General features: G+C 43.6%; 2 protein-coding genes across 3 annotated transcripts; one reads left to right on the plus strand and one right to left on the minus strand.

Annotated features, from left to right (window-relative positions):
* Window positions 1–237: 237 nt before the first annotated feature.
* On the minus strand, window positions 238–2,826 carry ROMO1 (reactive oxygen species modulator 1). Of its 2 annotated transcripts, none has more exons than XM_030963600.1 (3): window positions 2,748–2,826; window positions 2,011–2,141; window positions 238–459 (listed from the first exon to the last, which is right to left on the minus strand). In XM_030963600.1, exons 2-3 carry the CDS (start codon window positions 2,139–2,141, stop codon window positions 351–353), a joined length of 240 nt encoding a protein of 79 aa, XP_030819460.1. In that variant the 5' UTR covers window positions 2,748–2,826; the 3' UTR covers window positions 238–350. The 2 variants fall into 2 exon arrangements, with proteins under 2 accessions (XP_030819460.1, XP_030819461.1); XM_030963601.1 differs by lacking the exon at window positions 2,748–2,826 and adding an exon at window positions 2,517–2,661 and having other exon boundaries at window positions 268–459.
* On the plus strand, window positions 2,690–17,253 carry NFS1 (NFS1 cysteine desulfurase). The gene is made up of 13 exons (XM_030963599.1): window positions 2,690–2,990; window positions 3,088–3,155; window positions 3,893–4,009; window positions 5,353–5,436; window positions 6,102–6,254; window positions 7,155–7,248; window positions 9,844–9,978; window positions 11,380–11,537; window positions 12,946–13,051; window positions 13,223–13,304; window positions 14,657–14,740; window positions 14,868–14,957; window positions 15,570–17,253. The coding sequence occupies exons 1-13, from the start codon at window positions 2,852–2,854 to the stop codon at window positions 15,631–15,633; spliced, it is 1,374 nt and encodes a 457-aa protein (XP_030819459.1). The 5' UTR covers window positions 2,690–2,851; the 3' UTR covers window positions 15,634–17,253.
* Window positions 17,254–17,670: the final 417 nt, after the last annotated feature.

Genomic DNA, 17,670 nt, shown 5'->3' on the forward strand with positions numbered 1-17,670 from the left:
CTAACTTTCCTAGACTGAGGACCGCAAGAAGCGACAAAGCAGCTCCACATCCACATTGGCAATGTGAGCTGCCCAAGTGCCAAAGGGAGACACTTTTGTGGTGTACTTTATCTGTAAAACAGGAACTTCAATGTAGTAAAAATGATTATTAATTCTCATTGTTTTGGGAGAAAGAGATGGGAAGAAAGTAGAAATTTTGTAAAAGGTGTGCTTACAATCAGCAGAGCACAGAGGGTAGGACTGTGCTGTTTCATTAAGAGCTCTCACTTCCAGGTATCTAAAGATTTTATTATTGTACAGTGGAGGAATGGCTGGGTGGGGGCACTCTGGGATAAATCCCAAACTCCAGATTAGCAGCGTATTCCCATACCAATGGCCATGAATGTCCCAAACGTCCCACCGCTTTGCATCATCGTTTTGCCAACTCCACCCATCAGCTCTCGTCCTCTCATGCCAATCCTGAGATAAAGAAAATCACAGGGATTATATAAAAGCTGAAACCTGACATCACAGACGTGCAGCAGAAAACATCTGAGACAATCAGCTTATGGTTGCAAACTGAACACATCTTCAGTCTAAATCTGTGCAATTGTACAGCTGCCTCCCCAGAGACTGGGTGCAGTGCCCTGTGCTACTGCAGGGGCTCTTGGGTGGCCCTCAGCTCACATGGCCCATGTGTATTTTTCCTGCAGTGGAACCTTCCTGCCACACCCTTAGCAAGCACAGCTTTGCATCCTGGTCTCCCAAATACCCTTAATATGGGAAAAAAATGCTGACCAAGTATTTCACTTGCCAGAGCACAAAGAGTTGTCTGAGCTGTTGTACTGCCATCCTCTCTAGCTGCAGTGGCAGTCTTTTTAATATCACCAACTTTAAATTTTTATTTACTACTGACTCTGTGTTTTTAATATGGGACACCTGAAAGGCCTCAAAACTTCAAAAAGTGTTTCTGTTCTCCATTTTTCACTTTTCTGAGGTCAGACTAAAACAAAAAGAATTGTTCTGTCTCAAGAAGCTCTTGTAATATTTGGTTTTTAAACAGTGCAGTGATTTAAGGGTCTAAGGAATTTCATGCACTTCATTCTTAAAACATGAGATTTTCTCTCAAAAATAGAACAGCAGAAGTATTGTAGCTGTGTCATTCAAGTACAACAGAACCACTCTCACTGATTCTTCTAAATGCCCTTAATATGTATCTTCTGCCAGCATCATGCTGCTTACCCTCTGGGAACTGAGAGAAATTAGAAAACTTCAAACTCCCATTGGATTAAGATTTGTACCTCTTCCTCCTTCACCTCACTACCAAATCATCTCCCATGTTTAATCACAGGTAAAAAACATCAGAGTTCTGTGAAGTATGAAAGAGCTGACTTCAGTGATTCTTTGTCATAGATGATGTGCAAAGCCAGTCAACAGTACCAGAGCAAACACAGAGCAACAAACACAGCTTGTTTTCATGTCAGCATGCTGAGTCCCAGGGGAAGGTGGAATATTGTCACTCTCCATTGCACAGTGGGACTGTGCCAATGCGAGCCATGGGTGTACCCACACTCCTGCAATTCAGACTCAGGGTCAGTTTGGTAACTGCCTCTATGCAGGGCATGGGACACACAAAGGGACCACGATGCAGACACTGAGGGCTTACAGAGCACCTCAGGAAGCCTTAGGGCCAGGAGAGGGCTACACATGTATCTGCAAAGACAATTCATCTGGAGGTGATCCTCCACAGCCTCAGCTTCCCAATGAACCTTCCCTACAAGAGGCAAGAAAAGGTCTGTGAAACTGTGACCTCCCGGCATACAGGGCACCCAGAGGTGATGCCCTGCCAGCACCACACTCACATTTTGTAGGCCAGGGGCTTACTGCAGTAGCTGGGAGTCACAGACAAAGTTCCACTCATGGGACTGGCACAGGACCAGACCCAATCCCTTCCCACCCCACAGCATGACCATTTCTCTCTGGCTATCTCCCTGTCACCACTTGTCTGTGGAAGCCATTTCCTTGGCATACCTGAGGCAGGAAAATGTGCCGAACAGCGCTCCTGCAGCCATGCCCACTGCAAAGCCCATCATGAAACCCATCTTTATTCTGTCGAAACAGCTGGGCTGCGACTGCCCATATGGGCCCACGGTCACAGGCATCTAAAAAAGAAAGGACAACACCCACATCGATTTACTGCTTTGTCTAACAGACTTCTATAACCAAACTGGGCTGGCAGGCCAGGCTGTGCAGCTCAGAGCTTCTCGTGCGTGCAGTGCAGGAGGTTGTGCTGGCTCCCAGGCTTGTTTCCTTGCCTGTCAGATAGGAAGGACAAGGAGGGAGCGACGGCCTCGTTTTCCCTCAACAAGCTCCTGCGAGCGCCGCTGTAGCTACCGAGGCTGTTTCGGGGCCTCACCCTGTGTGTTGTCAGTCCCTAGCGAGCAGCACACGCGGCACCTGACTGAGCCTCCACTGCTGGCCCGACCTTCCCGGCTGCCGCTTGGTCTCGGAGGCAGAGAAGCGGGCAGTGAACCCACCGTTAAGGAGATCGAGGCCAGGCCGAGGACTTAGTGCAGATACTCAGGCCGTGGAGGCCGTGGACTCCCCGGGAACGGCGGCCATCTCCGTTGCGAGGCACAAGAGCTCTCAGAGGCGAACCGGGGTCCTCAGCGCGCGCTTCACCTCACTAGCGCCCCGCCCCCCCCGTTCCCGTTCCCGTTCCCGTTCCCGTTCCCGTTCCCGTTGCCGGGTCCCCGCCCCGCCCGTACCTCGCTAGGCCGCACCGCGCCTCCGCCTGTCTGGGCCTCGTTTCCGGCGCGCGTCGTGACGTACAGGAAGAGGGGGACACGCCCCGCTCTGTCCGTCGCGCGCTATGCTGCTGTGGCGGCGCTTGGCGGCCCTGAGGGGCGAACGAGCCCCGCGGCGGTTCCGAGCGGGGGGACCGAGACCGGGACCGAGACCGGGACCGGGATCGGGATCGGGATCGGGATCGGGATCGGGATCGGGATCGGGTAAGGCCGCGGTCGGGCAGAGCCCCTGTCTGAGAAGGAACAGCTCCCCCGCTCCTGCCGGCCCCTGACAGCAGCTTTCCCCCTCTTCTCCTCTCAGGGCGAACCATCGATGGAGGCGGTGCTCCTCGGCCGCTTTACATGGATGTCCAGGCCACCACCCCACTGGTAAGGGCCGTACCGAGCACGGGAAGCGGAGCGGGGCCCCCACACTCCCGGTTCTCTTGCCCGAGCCGTCGCGTGTGTCTCGAGCTGCCGTGGGGGACAGAGGCGGCGTTCGGCGCCACTGTAGCGACACAGGCTGTTCCTGTCACCACAGGGCAGTTCGGGCATCCCCCGGAAGGCCTGTGGCTACGCCGGGGCAGCGCCCTGGATAGGCAGCCCCAGTGCCTCAAGGCCGGAGCGGAGGGGCTCGCACCGACCCCTGCGGGAGTGGAGGCAGTTGAGAGAAGCAGGAAGTGAACTCAGCCAAAATACTGATCTGACATTTTTCTTAACATTTTAAGACTTTGGTTTTTTTCTGCTCAGAAGAAAGGCCAGGTTGGATGGGGCTTGGAGCAACCGGACCTAGTGGAAGGTGTGTCCCTGCCCGTGGCAGGGGTGTGGAACAAGATAAGCTTTAAAGTCTTTTCCAACCCACACTGGTCTGTGATTCTGTTTTCTCAAATGATGCTGTTCTTCTTTGACCCTCGGTGCAGATCAGGGTTATGTGCACAGAGTATAACTGCTGAATACCTGTGTTACATGTAACATGTAATAGCCTCAAGTTTTTAAGGTCAGGCCTAAGCTGAAGCAAGACACTGCCACAGAAGTGCTGCTGATACTCTGGCAAGGGGGTATGTCCACAGAGAACAGATGTAGTTTCCCTTCTCCTTTTCTAAGGCTGAGTGGTTTGTGTTCCACAGGATCCCAGAGTCCTGGACAGCATGCTCCCATACCTGACAGCCTACTATGGCAACCCCCACTCCAGGACCCATGCCTATGGCTGGGAGAGTGAGGGTGCCATGGAGAAAGCGAGGCGGGTGAGTTGTTCGTTGTTGGTTGCGTTGGTTTTCCTGCTGCTGAGGAAAATCAGGGTCAAAAGAACCTAACAAAAAAAGGAAGAAAAAAAACCCTGTTCTCTGTGGGCTGGATTTAGCAGCTTCCTCTTTGCTTAGCTGTACTTTAGTAGATTTATTGTAGGAAAAGATAGACTCATAGAACACTTCAAGTTGGAAGGGAACCACAAGCATCATGAAGTCCAACCCTGGCCCTGCACAGGATGCCCCAACAATCCCACCACCTGAGACCATTCTCCAAACACTCCTTGAACTATGGCAGGCTTAAGGCTGTAACCACTTCCTTGGTTCCAGTGCCTGACCATCCTCTGGGTAAAAAACTTTTTTCCTACTATCCTACCTACACTTCCGCAACACAGCTCTATCTGCTTCCTCAAGCCCTGTCATTGGTCACTGAGAGCAGAGAGCTGCCTCTCTGATGCCCCTCGTGAAGAAGCTGCAGCCCCCAGTGAGGTCTGACTTCAGTTTCCTCTTCTTCAGACTGAAAGAACCAAGCGACCTCAACTGTTTGTTTTACAGAGTCTCCTCTAAGCCCTTAACCATTTCATGGCCCTCCTCTGGATGTTCTCTGATAACTTCATATCCTTATATAGATTTGCCCCAAACTGCCCCCGGGACTTGAGGTGCGGCCTCCCCAGTGCAGAGCAGAGCAGGACGGTCTCCCCCTTGCTTGATTGGCAATGCTGGGCCTGATGTCCCCTAGGACAGGCTGACCCTTGGGGCTGCCAGGGCACTGCTGGCTCCTGTTCCACTTGCCCTCAGCCCAAACTTCCAGGTCTCAGATTTCTGTGCTGCTGCTCTCCAGCCTTTTGTTCCCCAGTCTGTCTGGACTCCCAGGGTTCTGCAGTCCCAGGTGCAGAAGCTGGCACTTGCTCCAACAGTGAGATTAGAGCAACTGAAATGGCAGAAACCAATACTTTAAGTGCCACAGTATTATTGGTTTCCTGGAGTCACAAGCACGTTGCTGCAGTCATTGGACTAACTTCATATCTTATCGTTCTTCTGATCTTAGGGAAGGATGTTTTTCTTTTTTTTTTGAAGTAATATGTAATGGGTTCTTGTCTACTTAAACTTTTATCTGTGTTACAACAGGTTAATGCCTTAATACCACTTCTAATGACTGTGGATTCCTTGTGTATTTTATAATTCAGATATTTAGACTATTTTTAGCATAACTTTGTTAGGTACCAGCTGTAATCCTTTGAAGCTCAAGGGAGTATTCTTGAAAACATTTCACATGTATTTTGCTGTAGTGAATTTATTGTATGTTTTCTTAACAAGTCAAATTTGTATTTCTTTTTAAACAGCAAGTTGCAGATTTAATAGGAGCTGATTCACGGGAAATTATATTTACCAGTGGTGCAACAGAGTCCAATAATATGGCAATTAAGGTAAAAAGTTTATACTGGTTCTTACTTATTATGTTAAAATTTTGTATTTAAGAACTGTAGGCATCTCTCAACAGTTTAAATGTAAATAATATGTTGGAGTATAACATATTTGCATTTCTGGATTTACTTTTTGTGATACTCTGTTACATACGTGGAGGAAATACATGGATGAATGTTTTGATGCCCGGGACATGATTTTGAGGGCAGTGTAAAATATTTGATGTTTATCTCGCATGCACTAAATACATTCCTTCTGCTTATGTAATTAAAATCTTTATTGTGAAATATAGTGGACATGCAGATTAGAAACCTTTTTCTTATGAAGACTAGGTTTTGTATGTAGCATGTGGTTGTTCAGACTTCTCAGTGTTTATGACTCCATTGCAAAAGTTTTCAAAAAAATGCTTTGGTTAATGGCTTCTACAGCTTAACAGCAATAAAGATTTTCATAGAGTTTTTGAGAAGTAAGATGCTTTGAAAAGCAGGTACTGATGGAGATATGTAGTGTGGATTATCTGTCAGTACCTTTTAGATTCATGACTTGGGTCAAACAGGAAAGATCCAAATGAACTATATGTAAGTAGTAATTTCTTATTTCCAATCATACTGTGTAATGCCTACTTTCTTCAGTGGCCAATTTCTTTTTCATGGACTGTGCCTGACAGGGTGTTGCAAGGTTCTATAAATCCAGAAAAAAGCATATCATTACTACGCAAACAGAGCACAAGTGTGTGTTGGATTCTTGTCGTTCCCTGGAAACAGAAGGTTTTCGCATCACTTATCTACCTGTTAAAAAAAATGGGCTCATAGATCTGAAGGTAAGTTGTTACTGACAGAAAGAAACTAAAAAAAGAAGAGGTTTTTGCTTCAAATTGATGCTCAAAACCTTGTGTCCTCTAAAAGGATAATAAATATCACAAAGTAGTATGAGAATCATAGTTAAATCTGTCAGATCTGGAGAAGGATTTTCTGTTCTGTCTGACATCCTACACTTTTTCTCAACCAGAACATCCACCTCCTGTCCCACCATTCAGCTGCTGCTGTGCAGGTGGAGCTGTGGAGTACCCTATAAGGAGCCCAGTACTTGAGGCACTGTTTCAGTGATTACAGTACTTCCTATGGCTGTCCATGAGCCAGCCCTTCTGTATGTACTGGCTGCAGCTCTAAAATTTAGAAGTTGTATGTTTTTAGTTCATCATTGATGTCCTGTAGCACAGGGCAGCAACAGTTTTATTCCCAGTCCCTCACCTGCCATGGAGAGCAGTGGTTTGTGATGGGACCAAGGGATCAGCCTGTGGGCAGTAATGAGTGGTATTTTCTGAGCATGTTGCTGCAGATGTGATGTGACTTTGTATAAAGAGCAGTTCCTTTACAGCCAGCCTCACCTTGGGAAGAGGCTTAAGCTGTACTGTGGGTGGTTAATTCATTAAAGAAAATAGTTCAGAGACATATATGGGATATAGCAAAGCCTGTTGAGATTTGATTTAATCAGGTGCATTGAAGGGTTAGGACATGCAGAAACACAATTGATTCGCTCCTCTTCCTACAGGCATTTAATGTTCACATGGGTTAGTGTTTCCCCAGGGCTGTTTGTCAGAACCCTAGGTGTTTGTTGCAAATGAGGGACTGGTGGTTGAGTTGCTGGTAAATTGAAGATGTGCACAGGAATCCTGGTTCTCTGTTAGTCACAACTTTTGTCCTTCTGAATCTTTCACCAGGAGCTGGAGGCTGCATTTCAGCCTGATACAAGTTTGGTTTCTGTAATGACTGTAAATAATGAAATAGGAGTAAAGCAGCCAATTCATGACATTGGTAAGTGCACTGTGGCATCTAGATGCCAGCTAAGGTTGCTTCTGCTTCATTTTAGATAATGTTTTCATCTCCAAATGGTACTGATGCAAAAGCTTAGGTGTAATACAGGTAAGGAAAAAATAATAACATAAATATTTTAAAATAAAAAATGTACTATAAATAAATAATACTGCGGTCCCAAATAAAAATTTATTTCAAAAGGGAAATGGGAATGAAATTCACTACCTTTATGGTGAGCATTGCAGCAATCATTGCTCTGGATGGATCAGCTGCAATTCATTGGATTGTACGATGGATTAAAAAAACAGAATAACTGGCCAAAATTGAGTTTATATACTATAATGATTTATTGAGCTCTTGCAGTGTTTAAGAGGAGAAATGTGCAGGATTTGGAGCGGGAGAGGATAGGGAGCACCACACTTGGACAATCCTTCCCCTAGTATTGTCGTATAGAGTCATGAACAATTGCTTTGTAGGCCAAAAGCCCGCTGAAGCACTATGCTTCTGGAACAGGAGGCAGGGAGAGGGTGAGCCAGGCTCTGAGCTGGCAGGTGGAGTGACAGGGACCTCAGAGCAGATGAAGGGAGACCCTGGAGAACCACGGTTGTTGGAGCAAGCAGGGTGAGCAGGTGCCTCCCTGATGATCCTCCATATCCCTGGATCCCAGGTGATTTGTTGATAGTTTACTGTGACAGTAGCAAAACATATACAGATACCCTTTCTGATCTGGTTTCACCTGAGCTGGCAACCAGGCACCTTGCAGCCACTCAGTCACTCCCCTACCAGCAGGATCGGGGAGACAATTGGAATGGTAAAAGCTAGAAAACGCATGGGTTGAGATAAAGACAGTTTAATATAGAAAGCAAAAACCATGCACACAAGCAAAGAAAAACAAAGAATTCCATACTGCTTTCCATGGACAGGCAGGTGTTCATCCACCTCCAGGAGAGCAGAGCACTGCCATGCAGTGGTGACTTGGGAAGACAAACACCATCACTCCAAATGTCTCCCCCTTCCACCTTCTTCCTCCCAGTTTTCTATACTGAAAGTGTATGGCATATGTCATACGGTCTGAAATATCCCTTTGGTAAGTTTGGGTCACCTGTCCTGGGTGTGTCTCCTCCCAGCCTCTCACATACCTGCAGCCCCCATGCCAGTATGGCCATATGAGGGGCAGAAGAGGCCTTGGCTCTGTGCAAGCCCTGGTCAGCAATATCAGAAACATCTATTATTACCCCTGTGTTCAGCACAAATCCAAAACACAGACCTATACTAGCCATTGTGGAGAAAGTTAGCTCTACCCCAGCCAAAACCAGCACACCTTCATATTCAAGATAGCCTGTCATAAGATGTTTGAGTTTTTGGACAATATTTGGACTGCTCTGGAGTACATACTCCATAGGGTATTGTTTTCTTAAGCTGTGGCAGGCACCTCATGCATCTGGTTTTCTTCCTTAGCTGCTGCATTTATTTCTTTCTTCATTAAGCTCAAAGCAGCATTTTTGCCAAAGTTTTTCAAGGTTGGTTCTGTTTCTTTGTTGACAAGCATTTGACCATCAGTGAGTTGCTTATAGCCCCAAGGATTCTTTTTTTCCTCCTATGCTTATATTGTCAAGGTCCTTACTACGGTCCCATGTTTAAATGCCAGAGACAGCTGGTGCCAGCTGTAGTTCCCCTGGTATGTCCTCCTAACACCTTGAACAGGTCCAACAGGCCAGGCCTGAGGCCTTGCAGAGGGAACCTGAGGCCCTGTTACTGTGTGGCCTGTGGCCTGGTATTGCCTGTGGCCTGGTTGCCTGTGGCCTGGTATTGCCTGTGGCCTGACCTTGCTGGACCACAGGGGGGGTTACTTATCCTGTGAAGTACCGTGTTGAACCTCTTGTGCAGAGGAGAGGCCTCGGATGCAGCTGTGCAGATCCTGTGGAAGATGTATTGTGATTTTTTTGATGACACAAATAAATAATAGTTATGTTTACTGCCCATGAACAATACATTATTTCTTCATATATTTTAGCCTGGTGACCAGCTCAACTGACTTCATGTGGTAGTAATAAGTGTGTGTGTGACAATTCTGAGAATGTTTTTGAAGCTGAGTGTTGGAAAACTTGGAAAATAGAGGGAATGACATAAAAATATATGGCAAATAGAAACTTGAAAGGAAGGCTGGCTCATACTGGACGTTGAAAAGAAAAAGAACCAAGAAAAACCAATATTTTCCAACTATGGAGTAATTTCTGTCTGGAGATTTTGATATTTCATGTAACCATTTGTTCTTAAACTTGTTAGGTGTGGGTTTGGAAATAATCTCAATTCTTAACAGTAGAAGACTTTAACTTCTCAGCTGGAGAAATTCACTGTAGTCTTACCTGCCTAAACCTGTGCCAAGGCATCAAACTACAGTAGCCCCTGCACAGCTTTGGCCACTTCAGTGTAAAAGAAACATCACAGCCCCCATTTCTGCCTTTATCACCTCAGATAGCTCAATAACTTGCTGTTGGTTTAGATTCAGTCATGCTTTAGATCCAGTGCTGGAATCTTTGGGATCATAGCAATTAGTTAAGGTAATCTGGTTTTGGTTTGGTGTTTTTATTACAGGTGAGATCTGCCGTGCACATAAGGTTTTCTTCCACACGGATGCTGCACAAGCGATTGGTAAAATTCCTATGGACGTCAACAACATGAAAATTGACTTAATGAGCATCAGTGGCCATAAAATTTATGGGCCCAAAGGTACTCACTGAAGTGCTTTATAGGGAATTGTTGTTTCCATACCTACCTTAAGGTAACAACACAAGGTGTGAAGTCAAACCCATTTGTCACAGTGTCCGTTACTTAAGCTATAGAAAGCTGTTCTGAATGGTGTTGGACAGACTTCATAGTAGCTCAGGCACTGCTGCCAGTGTAGAGCTGCAGTAAGTAGATCCTCAATGCTAGATGCGTTGAGGTGGCTTCACTGAAAGAAGAAAGAGTGTTGTATGATGGTGGCAGCATAGCAGCAGTGGGTTTTTCAGAAGTCATCTGCTTGGTGTGAAGCAGAACTAATGCTGAAATTATTGAAATGAAATCCCTTGGTTATAGAGCAAAGTTTAGACCAGAGTGTGATTTGAAACAAGGAGACCAAAAGGTAACTGATTGGTGATTTTTGATTGTTATCTACTTCCAGTGGCTCCATTCCAACAATTCCATTTGTGCATTTTCTTTGCAGAATGGGGTTTAATATCCAGCTATACATTTTCTGGTTGACTGACAAATACTAAAAATCCAGCTATTGTTATTGTCAAGGTCTATTTGGCTTGTCACAGTGGGTGTTAAGAGAGCCAGAAATCAGGTTTCCTGTATGCTATACATACAGCATTTTAACTTATAGCATTATATTATATATAACATTATATATATATAATATTATAACTTTTGTTATCCTATTCAGAAACAAAAGACAAAATTCTTATTTTTCAACAAGGGTTTTTTTTTCTTAGTTCTGCTGAGAGCTGAAGACATTATGTCTGGACAAGGACTAAGTTTTCAACTAGTAATTTTGGACAGGTGATAGGCATAAATTTTCACCATTTGTTATGCCAGGAAGTTGCAGCTGTCCTTCCTCTGGTGACAGTCACTTATTAAGTGTACCAGGGCACTCAAAGACATGAAAATTTGGTTTCAAGGTAAGGAGAGTAGAGCACTAAATGACTGACTAGCAAAACTGGCTTATCTAATCCACTGCTGAAAATTGTTGCCACTAATGAGTCTTCCTAATGAGAAGAAAGGGAGAGGACTCCTGGGACTGGTGCTAATCTAGTAATCGAGGGAAAGAATTTGGAAGTCAGTAAGAGAACACTGGTGAATGCCCATAAAAACTTTAGTGCAAGAGGCTGAACTTCAGCTGTGTACAGGAATTGTGGGAAGGAGGAGAAGCCCTGAGTCCTTGGGTGACTGAAGCAGAGTGGAAGAAGCTGAGCTCCCATGGCTGAAGCTCTGCAAGCCTCAACATGGTTATTGGGGACAAACACCATTTCCTAGAAAATAATACTGAACTTGTTCACTTTATTTTTCTCCAGTTAAGTGTCCACGTGTGTGTTTGCTGTAATTTCAGAACTCTGGGCATATGGTAAAACAGCTTTCCTTGTTTCCAAGGGGTTGGTGCTCTCTATGTTCGCCGTCGACCACGTGTCAGGCTAGAGCCCCTGCAGAGTGGGGGAGGCCAGGAGAGAGGACTGCGGTCTGGGACTGTGCCCACACCTCTAGCAGTGGGACTGGGGGCAGCATGTGACGTGGCACAGCAGGAGATGGAGGTATGTGCAGCAAGATACTTTTCCCGAGTTCCAGAAAATAGTGTAAAAGCACCATTTAAGTTTTGGATTTCTTAGGTCTTTTTGCATCCATGTAACTGAATTAAATTTGATTCTCATATTTTAGCATTAAGTGAATGTTTTGAGAATTTAAGGGATGTTTTTGGGTGATTGTAAGTTCTTTCTAAAGTTTCTTTTTTCTTGAACAGTCATAGTTTTCTACAACAAGGCTACAATTGACAGTTTTAGTGAAATATGGTTTTTATGTGCTTGTATTTACTTCTCCATTATGCACCATGTGTATTAGCAACATCTTTGAAATGACTGTCATGTTTATGTAATGTATATTGAAAAAATAAGACTTCCTAGTCTGTTGTTATATGTATTACACCTATTAAGTACAATTTCAAGTTTACTGCAGCTTTGCAACTAAGAATGTGTTTTCTTTTTTTTCCTAGCTTGGACAGTAAAGTTTACTTGCTAGGTCTGGTGTCTGAGCCTCTGTATGATGCTACATTGGTTTGTGGGCACCAATGCCTTCCTTACAGCTGGAATGTAAAAATACTTACAGTGACAATGGGATGCATAGGCCAGATACCTGCACCCAAGGATCGCGCTTCCTTCCAGGAGATAGGCAGAATTCCACCATCTGAGCTGTGTGGTTATGGAAGTTGAGGCTAGGGAGCCTGCAGAGTCTGAATTCTGCACAAACCTCCAATCTGGATTCTCCTCCTTGTCTGGCAGAGTTACGGCATTTTAAAACCAACTGGTGTTGGAGCTAGCCTGGTTTTCTTTTAACTTTTTCAAGTGTAAACAAGCATGAATTGCATGTGTGCATGTGGCCAGTCCTGTGTGCCAAAGCTGATCCTACACCTTGCTGCTTTCTTAGTATAAGTGACCTCATTTTTCAGTCTAGAACAGGACACTGCACATGGGCAATTCTCACCATGCAGGTTACTTATTGTAAAAGCCGAGTTCATAGTCATTTGCAAGTCCATGTCTTTCTGTGGTACAGTTAGAGAGCTCCTGGGAAATAAGAGTCACTTGTAGTAATAGGAGCCCTTTCTTGTGTGCAAAATGCATCATCTTCTGCACTGCCTAACTTGTCTTTAAACCCAAAGAACTCAATGCTGTTATGAAAGTCAGTTTGGCAGCTTGTGTAGGTAGATCTTTCTGAATGGTTTGAAACATTTGTGAAGACTGAGCTAGCTACAAGCCAAGGGGTTATTCTCTTTTAAAACAGTGTCTAGAGCAGGCAAAGTTTAACAGTTTAAGTTTCAGCTATGTTCATTTCTTTGTCTGGCCAAACCCAGTTACCTAATTCTGCTTGCAGCTGGTGACATGAAGCAGTTTGAGTGAGGTCTGACTGTACACTGTTTATTATTTGTGTCTTTTGTGGTTTCTCTGTTAGTATGACCATAAGCGAATCTCACAATTGGCAGAACGATTGGTTACAAAAATAATGAGTGAAGTTCCTGATGTGGTGATGAATGGAGATCAAAAGCATCGCTATCCAGGTAACTCAAGCAAAATTTTGAGCCTGTTAGTACTGTCTGGCTCCTTGGTGTTAATGGCCATGGCTGAATAATGCACTTGAGTACATGATACAAATCCTGCCTTGCAGGGGACAATTTGCCTGAGATTTCAGTTGATGGATTCTTTTTTCTATTTCATTTATGTGTATGTAGGATGCATCAATTTATCTTTTGCATATGTGGAAGGGGAGAGTCTTCTGATGGCTCTGAAAGATGTGGCTCTGTCTTCAGGAAGGTATGTGGAATGTATGGGAAGGATAGCAGTGTATTTTTGAGAGAAAATAGCATGTGCTAATGAAGGTAAAAGCTAAGTAGTAGTTTCCTCTGTGCCCTGTATTCGCATATTCACTTAATGAGTCAGCCTGGCATTGATTACATTCTACAGTGGTGTTTAGGGACACATTTCAACTGAAGGTCAAATTTATTTATCCTGGAAGAAAAAAACAACAAACAAAACTAAACAAAAACCAACAAAAAAATATCCTAACAGAAAGACCCCCACAAAACCACAAAATTAACCCAGAAATTCCTACCTACTAGCCTTGCAAACTGGTTATTTGAGTAGCCTTAACTTCTACTGGTGACACTTTTATTCTAAAGGCCACCAAGATTTGAACAGCTTGTGTCCTTCGGCAGATTTTTACTGCAATTAGTTAAGCCGGGCACATATCTGAATTAAATCAGCTCATAGTTCCTGTGTTAAATGCAAATGTGATAAAGAAAATTGCATGTGCTTTTATGGAGCTCTCCTGACTACAGGAGCCATGAGGAATATTTCAGTTACCAAGACAAACCTGATGTTCAGGATGAAATGAATGGAGTGTAAAGATGCCCCTCCTCTCCTTCTCTCACCTTTGAGAACAAAGCAGTCAACATATCCTAATTAGAAACTGGTTGGCACTATGAGGAGGAAGAGCAAGTCTCCACATGACTGTCCCTGAAGCCAAACACTTCTGGAATGTGAAGGTCTCTTTTGAGTCTCTACTTAGTACACTGGGGAGCTTTTTACGGCTCCCCAATTGGCACTGCATGTCGCTACCTGTAAAAACTGAGTCACAGCTAACTGAGTCATGTAACCAGTTCTGTATACTGCTGCAAAGTGGAAGCTCTCTCTATTGACAACTGCAGTCATCTTGCTCTGGATCTCTCTGTGCACTGTTTTTCATTTATTTGTTCTGCTGCCAAACAGCAGCTTGTGAAGTCTTTTTTTTTTTTTCCTTTTATGTTCCTAGTGTGTTACCTTCTCTGGATAGCTTCTGTCTTTTTTTCACAGCCTCTACTTCAGCTACCTCTTAATCTGCATTCCTGCTGCCTCTATGTGGCATTGTGTTTATTCTTGTGTATTACCTGCATTCTCTCTCCTTTCCTTATACTCCTAATTTATTACTCTCATTTCTCAATAATGCCTGCTTCTTGTATTCTTTTTTTCTTCAGCAGCAGAAATATCACTTTACTTGCTTGTATTCACTTGTGGTTTCTAGGAGGCTGGGGAAGTTGATAGACGGTGTTGTAAAGAGTTAAGTGACCTGTTCTTTGTTGGAGGAGATTAAGCAAAAGTCTGACATTTCCCTGCCTACCCTTTCCCAGTGCTTGCACATCAGCTTCTCTGGAGCCTTCCTATGTCTTGCGGGCAATCGGAACAGATGAAGACTTGGCTCACTCATCTATAAGGTGTGTGGTGTGGTCTGCCCTTATGCTTCCAAATACTTTTCTTTCCTGATAAAAATAAATGGTAGATTTGTTCCACCCTCTTCATGTACTTGTTATTCAGTTCCTTAATGATTTTCTTTTGGTTTAGGTTTGGCATCGGTCGTTTCACTACAGAAGAAGAAGTGGATTATACAGTGCAGAAGTGCATACAGCACGTGAAGAGGCTGAGGGAAATGAGGTGAGATATTGTCTCATTGAACGCAAAGACTTCTTAGGTGGGGTAATCATGGGAAGAATTGGATTTATTTAGTTGCAAGTAATTGTTTGCTTCAAGAATCTGCCGGTGTTTCTCTATATCAGCAACATTGTCCCTCAGATGGGTAGGAGCCTGATTTTAACATGAGTGACAAATTTCTAAGGAAACAAACCTGACACCAAACCTTTTCTATTCAGAGAAAGAATATGAGTAGGGCAGGCACATAGGGCAGTACCTAGGAGATTTTAAGCCAGAGATGGTATTACTGAGTTAATGTATTGATAAATTGTTTTATTCTAATGAAACTGAAAGACTGGTGACTAATCTGGACAGTAAAAATGCTAAGGCTCAGTCTCAGAGACACCAGTGCTTTATGCTGAAAGTAGGAACAGGAAATGAGGTGGAGCATCTGCCCTCTCATCTCTTGTATTTTTGGTTGAGAACACAGTTGAGGGCTCACTGACCTCCAGAAGGGCAAGACAGGCAGATAGATATCTCCTAATTGCTTGTGTCATTGAAAAAAATCTGTTTAATTATTGTTGATGATGTCCTGTGCATTTTAGCTAGCCCTCAATTTTCTCCTTTTCTTTACAGCCCTCTCTGGGAAATGGTGCAGGATGGAATTGACCTCAAAAGCATTAAATGGACTCAGCACTGAGAAAACATTGCTATCCATGGACTAGATATGGATTAAAATGCATTTTTCTGCACAGTCTTGAGCAAATTATGCAGCACTTCTGTTTTCTGACACTTGCAGTTTGACTGGAGAACTACCTTTTCAGACCACAAAATCTAAGAAGCCAAAAATAAAACTAGTTTTTAACATGGAAAAAGGCAGGCTGATACAACACACATTGTGCTTCTACTGACACACAGAAATTTATGCTAAAATGTAATTTATTCAGAAATGAATTTTCTAATGAGAAAATTAAATCACCGTGTTACTCCTAGGCCAGTGAATTCTGGCAAGAGGTTGCTTCTTGGTGTAATTCGTCCCAAGTCACTGTTGTGTTTGCACCACAGACCTGTTGCAAATTTGTTATCTTTGAGGTAGGTATCCTGCAACATCAGCTGGGTTTTGCCTCTCAAATGCCTTGTACTGCAAGAAATTCTCAGATAGGAGGACACTTGGATCTCTAGAGGAAAGCGATGCCTCAGTGTGGCTATGTGCCTTCACAGATAAGTTTTATGTATAGTTAAGAACAATTTTTTTCTGAAATTTAGTATTTTTGGCCTATTTTCCTTGGTTCTTTTGTGTGTGCATCTTTTTGTGTGTGTGTGTGCATTAATTCAAAAGATTCTTCTGTGTTCCAGAGTTTATGATACAATCATGATGCACTTTGCTGTCCCCTCCATTGGTTTTTTTCCATGCAATTTTTTCTTAGTGAGGTTAGAAAACTTGAATGACTGGGGCAGGGGATAGGCAGAATATGTCAACTTTGGTGGCAGCACCAGTTTGGTGGCAGCATGAGTGGTAGAGGTGGTGGGGAGAACAGATACAGTGCAATGTCTTAAGGCAGTCTGGGGTTTTGGGGTTTTTTTCCCTCCCCTTGTCATGAGATCTTTGCTGTTACTTGGTTTGCCTATGGGGCCTTTGGTTTCTGTCGCTGCAAGCAGTCTGCCCAGCTCAGCCAGTATATTTTGACTGGACATAAGAAAGATAAGAACACCTGGCACTGAAGTTTGTATCCGTGTTTCTCTTTTCTTCCCTTTGGTGATCTTTCCATTAAGAAACCCAGCCCTGTATGGCAAAGTGCCTTTTTTTCAATGCATAAACAAAGAGCTCTCAAATTAGTTGTGTTGATTGATGGATGCTGTGTGAGCTGCTGAATTTGGTATACCCCATAGACAACATGTTCACCTTCAGTATGGGATGGAAACTACCTCGAGGATCAACCATGTTGTGTAAAACCTGAAGCTGAATCTCACAAGATGGACTGTGTTACAGAAGCTTGTGCATTTTTCTAACTAAGGACAGATTTAGCTGTTTGTAATGCAAAGCTAATCCTTGGTTGTTCTATTCGAAATTATCAGCTTTAGCAGTTTTAATATTGTAGTGCTGGCACCTTATATTTCATCACAATATTTTTTAAAATACCATATGCATAAATACATTTTAGCGGTGTTGTATGTACTCTTTCTCATGCTTGGGCCCCATGTATTTTCTGGATTAAGCATGTGATAACATGCTTTCTTAGCATGTTTTAGAAATATATGTTTATGACTTGTTCTTTGTGTTTTGAGAGTGATAAAAAAATACACGTAAGAATTAAACTTGGCTACTGTCAGTCTTTTTGGATCCGCTTTTTTGGGTGAACCATGCAGGACAATCAGTAAGTTGCTGTATTGCAGGTTTCATTAGGCAACAGAAAAGGGTAAGCTTTTCTGTGAACATTGTAAGAAGTTTGCCATCATCGAGTTGACATTTGACTTTTGAAGAGTCATTCTCCTCAAACTCAATGCCTGTTCTGAGCTAATTTTTTTTAAAACTCAAATAACTTAAATTGTGGTTATTTTGACAAAAGGGAACCTCAAATCTTGAAGATTCTTACTGCTTTTTATTTGACAAGATTTAAAATAAAAAATCTACATGTAAAGGTTAGGGAAACTCATTCACACTAGTAACAAATGTTCATTTGAAATGTTTATAGGACAAGATGAGGAAAAATGTATAGTGGAGATACTTCCCTCATGA

This window comes from Camarhynchus parvulus, chromosome 20 (assembly GCF_901933205.1).
Source record: "Camarhynchus parvulus chromosome 20, STF_HiC, whole genome shotgun sequence".
Taxonomy (NCBI): domain Eukaryota; kingdom Metazoa; phylum Chordata; class Aves; order Passeriformes; family Thraupidae; genus Camarhynchus; species Camarhynchus parvulus.

Bases quoted from the DNA above. Each gene is read 5' to 3' on its own strand.
- NFS1 (XM_030963599.1), top strand. From the start codon at position 2,852: ATGCTGCTGTGGCGGCGCTTGGCGGCCCTGAGGGGCGAACGAGCCCCG. The intron at 11,538-12,945 runs GTATGTGCAGCA...TTTCTCTGTTAG, and splicing joins TGGCACAGCAGGAGATGGAG to TATGACCATAAGCGAATCTC. The intron at 14,741-14,867 runs GTGTGTGGTGTG...CTTTTGGTTTAG, and splicing joins TTGGCTCACTCATCTATAAG to GTTTGGCATCGGTCGTTTCA.
- ROMO1 (XM_030963600.1), bottom strand. From the start codon at position 2,141: ATGCCTGTGACCGTGGGCCCATATGGGCAGTCGCAGCCCAGCTGTTTC. The intron at 460-2,010 runs GTATGCCAAGGA...TCTTTATCTCAG, and splicing joins GGCACATTTTCCTGCCTCAG to GATTGGCATGAGAGGACGAG.